The sequence below is a fragment of the Cariama cristata genome, unplaced genomic scaffold (genome assembly GCF_000690535.1).
Source record: "Cariama cristata isolate BGI_N322 unplaced genomic scaffold, ASM69053v1 scaffold23576, whole genome shotgun sequence".
Lineage (NCBI taxonomy): Eukaryota > Metazoa > Chordata > Aves > Cariamiformes > Cariamidae > Cariama > Cariama cristata.
In genome coordinates this window covers 10,547-15,507 of record NW_009620669.1, presented here as the reverse complement: position 1 = coordinate 15,507, position 4,961 = coordinate 10,547, and the positions used below count along the sequence as shown (strand labels likewise).

Sequence of the window (4,961 nt, the reverse complement as noted above, 5' to 3'; positions counted from 1 at the left end):
CAGGTTCGCCTTGAAAACTGCATGCAGACTTCTGCCGTCTGTCTTGATGGGGGCTGTTGGGTTGAGTAGGATGTCTCCAGAGCACACAGAAGTATTTCAGTACATTGATGTTTTAATTGCACTTTAACTTTTTGTTATTTTGGTAATGAGTACTTCTAACAGGAATTTTGTGTATGAATACTAGTATTTATGCCAGTATCTCATTTCTTACAAACTGTATGAAGGGTCTGGCAAAGGCAGTTGAACGCTGGCAAATTTACTGTTGTATTTTTGTTAAAGTAGCCCAAAGAGAACATAGATGAGATTGGGTCCTTAAGCACAGAGTCCCTTCCATAAAAAGCTTCCTAGCTAAGAGATACGAAACAAAGGAGGACATCTTAACCTGGACTCCCAAACAGGAGCTAAAATAAAAAGGGCTGGACTAACATCTGTGGGCAGCCTGCATTTTGAGTCAGGAATTAACCTTATTGTGTTGCTAATATGATCTTAGGTTTCATTTTTGAAAGATGTTTTCGCTTCCCCATAGTATGTAAATATTTGCTCATTAATCTTAATACTTTCTTATTTTTCAGCCTCCCCGCATAACAGCAGCATACCACGGGTCAGAAGTTTTGTACTCTCTTTCTTAAGTCACCAGGATGACCCTATACCAACTGAAGGTGATACTGAAAATGACTTGGATGTTGGATCGGGAGCCACCAATCAGACTGGATCGTTCCTACGTGAACAACGAACAGTGTCAGTGCAAACAGCAAGATACCTCACTAGTCCGTGGCTGACGCGTTTTGTTCCTTCAGTTTACACCTTAGTGCTTGTGCTGAGTCTCCCTCTGAACATTACAGCAATACTTGTGTTTCTGAAAAAAATGAAAATTGAAAAGCCCGCTGTAGTATACATGCTGAATTTGGCCCTTGCAGATGTCCTGTTTGTAAGCGTGCTTCCTTTTAAGATTGCTTATCACTTTTCTGGAAATGACTGGGCTTTTGGACCGCAAATGTGCCGTTTCATCACTGCTGCCTTCTACTGTAACATGTACTGTTCAATAATGCTTATGACAAGCATAAGCTTTGATCGCTTCTTAGCAGTGGTGTATCCCATGCAGTCTCTTGGGTGGCGTACATTAACACGTGCCTCACTGGTCTGTTTCATCATATGGCTTGTAGCAATAACTGGGGTTATACCTTTTCTCATCAGAGAGCAAACGATGGAAATACCCAAGTTAAATATAACTACTTGCCACGATGTGCTAAGAGAATCTGAACTTCACGGCTATTACCTCCTCTTCTTCTCCATCTTCTCCTCTGTGTTTTTTGTAGTGCCATTTATAATTTCTACTGTCTGTTACGTGTGTATCATTCGGTGTCTTAGTTCTTCTACCATTGTTGCAAAACAAAATAAGAAGACACGTGCCTTGCTCTTGTGTGTAACTGTTTTTTCTGTTTTTGTTATTTGCTTTGGACCCACAAATGTCCTCTTATTAATTCATTATATCCATTTTTCTTATGACAACAGCTTAGAGTATCTCTACTTTGCCTATCTACTCTGTGTTTGTATCAGCAGCGTTAGCTGTTGCATTGATCCCTTTATTTACTACTATGCTTCTTCTCAGTATCAGAGACAACTTTTCAATCTCTTCAATTGTAAAAAGACTTTCGATCCTAACAGTAGTAACAGCAGTGGCCAGTCAATGTCTACCAGTAGTAGGAGGGCTACGTGCTCTACTACTGTGAATAACAGTGTCTACAGGAAATTACTAGCAATGCATTGAGATAACATCTTACACATACTCAATTTTTAGACAATTTCAGACAAAAAAAAGACTGTTTATATCCAAGAAATGTAAAACTTTAAACCAAGTTGTTGTACAATACATCGTTCTATGGATTCATTATAGTAATGCACAATTCAAATTATAACTCTGTATATGTATATATATAGTATATGTAAATATGTTAATGTAGAGGGGAAAAGTAATTTCTTAATAATAGTTGAATCTTTTTCAAATAAACTCCTTTTTTTCAGACAAATCATTTGCATTGTTAGTTAAGTTGATTGCAGTGGTTTTATGAAATCCCATTTTAGGATTTTGAACTGTATCAGGTTGATTAAATTCTTACTTATGGAACCACTACATTTATCTGGTACTTCCTGAAGAAAGTGAAAATATCTTTCCAATTTTGTTTTGTTTTGTTTTTTTCCTATTTGTCATTATTTCTGGAATTACCTGTAAACTTCATTTTCTTAGCATTATTTTGCATCTTGGACACTGAAACTGTTCATTTTACCTTTTTATACATTCCACTTCAAAACAGTCTATATGGTTTTAGGAATGTGAGCAACTGAAAACCAGCTATTGATTGGTGCAGTGTGTCAGGGGAGGTAATTCTCAGCAGATAGAACTAGCGTTTCTTTTGGTGTTCCTACCATTAGTGTACACTAGGCATCTTGGTTAGGAATGTGGTCTTTTTCATGATTAATTTCACAAAAAATTGTGAAATTTTATTTCACAATAAATGTTGAATGGTTCTCCAGAAAATATACTGAAAAAAAGAGTAATCATCATTTTGTTACACAATTTGCAAATGTGCTTTCGTGCACATAATTAATCATCATGCACGTGTTTAGGACTTGGAAATATCGTTTATCGCTGCCACGTCTGGATGATTTTTGTATTTTACATTGTGTCCACAGCTACTAAAATTGCTGTGGTGTAGGGCCCAATAGCTAACTTCATTCTGTGTAGCATTCTTTTTCAAGAAGGGATACTAAAGCCAAATAACAGGAATTCAGTTTTAGAAATGAGCATGTAGGTAATAGGACTGTACACAAAAATGGAAATCAAATTAAGTAGGAATTTGGTTAATGTAGGATTTGCCATAGGAATCTGCCGAGAAGTACAGCAATGGATAAAAGCTGTCTTCAGTCCAGCACACGTGATAAGCAAGCTAATTTTTCTGCATACAGTGTGACAGTGAGAAACTTCTTTCCAACTACGATCTCCTGTCGGTTTGTGTCTGTTCCTTAACAGACTTAAGCATAATTAAGTATTGCATTACCAGGGTCTCTCTAGATTTTTGTTCTCGAGTATTTGCCACTTTCTAAGTACATGAGTGCTAAAAATATATATTTATCTGCAGTTTGTAAGGCTAAAACCCCACAAATGCTTATGAAACATATTCAGTTACATTCTCATCTTGTTTAATATCGTATTAGGGGTGGCTTTGGTTTTCAGCAAAATCCAAATGCATCTTAAAACCATGAACACCCGCTTCTTATTGGCAGAAAAAATAATCTCCATGCTTCCTGTAGTTACAGGCTGCTGGACTGCTTTTCAGATCTATTACATAGTTGGGATTTGTTTCAATATTGTGATATTTTGTTTTGCAGTAGTGGTTTATTGTAGGTAGCCAAAAGACACCATCTAGTCTGCTTTGCAAGGGGCAGTATTACATGCTAGGAAGGAAGGAAATGTACATAGAAAACAGCTCAGCAATCATAGCAATTATTTATTTCATTTTGCTCTGTGGTTCGGTGGTTTCACTTGTAACCTCTGTGTGCTCGAGAACATTTGCAAAAGAGCAACTTCTTCCTGCCTTCTTGGGTGAAAACATGAGAGGGGTGAATGCAACTGTTTATCCTCATGGCTAAGAGCATCAACAAAGATCCTGAAAAAAAACAACTGAAAAGATTTTATGCATGTTTGTAAACCAGCATCTCAGCTCTGCCACGCACATCGCTGAAGTTGGCTTTGCTGATGATTCCGGCTTGCATGCAAATGAAAAAATAAAAGAAAACGAGAAACAGGAAATGCAGTTACTGCACAGAACCCTTAAATAAAATGGACTCACAAAGCTAAGTAGACTTCTTGACTTGGTAACTAGCTAAAGTGCTGAAGTTGCCTTTGGAAAGTATTTTTATGCTGCCTAAGCATGTTTGAAAACCCAACACTTGATGGGCTTGAGGAGTGGGCCCAGCCACATCTCATGAAGTTCAGCAAGGCCAATTGCAAGGTCCAGCACCTGGGTCCAGGCAGCCCCCAGGATCAGTACAGGCTCGGAGATGAAGGGATTGAGAGCAGCCTTGAGGAGAAGGACTTGGGAGTGCTGGTTGACGAGCTCAACATGACCCAGCAATGTGCACTCACAGCCCAGAAAGCCAACCGTATCGTGGGCTGCATCAAAAGCAGCGTGACCAGCAGGTCGAGGGAGGAGATTCTGCCCCTCTACTCCCCTCTGGTGAGACCCCCCCTGCAGTACTGCCTTCAGCTCTGGGGCCCCCAACACCAGAAGGACATGGACCTGTTGAAGTGAGTCCAGAGGAGGCCACGAAGATGATCAGAGGGCTGGAGCACCTCTCCTGTGAAGACAGGCTGGGAGAGTTGGGGTTGTTCAGCCTGGAGAAGACAAGGCTCCAAGGAGACCTTAGAGCAGCCTTCCAGTACGTAAAGGGGGCCTACAAGAAAGACAGTGGGAGACTCTTTATCAGGGCCTGCAGCGACAGGACAAGGGGTGATAATTTTGAACTGAAAGAGGGTACATTTAGATCAGATATAAGGAAGAAATTTTTTATAATGCGGGTGGTGAGGCACTGGCACAGATTTCCCAGAGAAGTTGTGGATGCCCATCCCAGAAGTGTTCAAGACAGGCTGGATGGGGCTTTAAGCAACCTGATCTGGTTGAAGATGTCCCTGCTCATTACAAGGGGGGGTGTTGGACTAGGTGACCTTTAAAGGTGCCTTCCAACGCAAGCCATTCAATGATGCATGCATAGGCATCCTACTCATGTTGATGCTCCACAAGTGCTTATAGCAAGCTACTTGCTAGCCTGCAAATGCATTTCTGCTACATACAGAGAGCTGATTAACAAGTCAATTGCCAACCAGCATAACACTTGCTAAAGCATACAGGAAATATCACCTTTTCATAGCAAATGAAGCGTTAATAGTTATTCCTTCTTTTAGG

General features: G+C 40.0%; 1 protein-coding gene across 1 annotated transcript; it reads left to right on the top strand.

The window, feature by feature from the left end:
• Nucleotides 1–638: 638 nt before the first annotated feature.
• Nucleotides 639–4,557, top strand: LOC104162860 (proteinase-activated receptor 1-like; the record flags this gene model as incomplete). Its single annotated transcript, XM_009701689.1, has 4 exons — nt 639–738; nt 843–1,032; nt 1,513–1,608; nt 4,548–4,557. Coding segments are annotated over exons 1-4 (396 nt in total), but the record flags the coding sequence as incomplete, so codon positions are not given.
• Between the last annotated feature and the right edge of the window lie 404 nt (nt 4,558–4,961).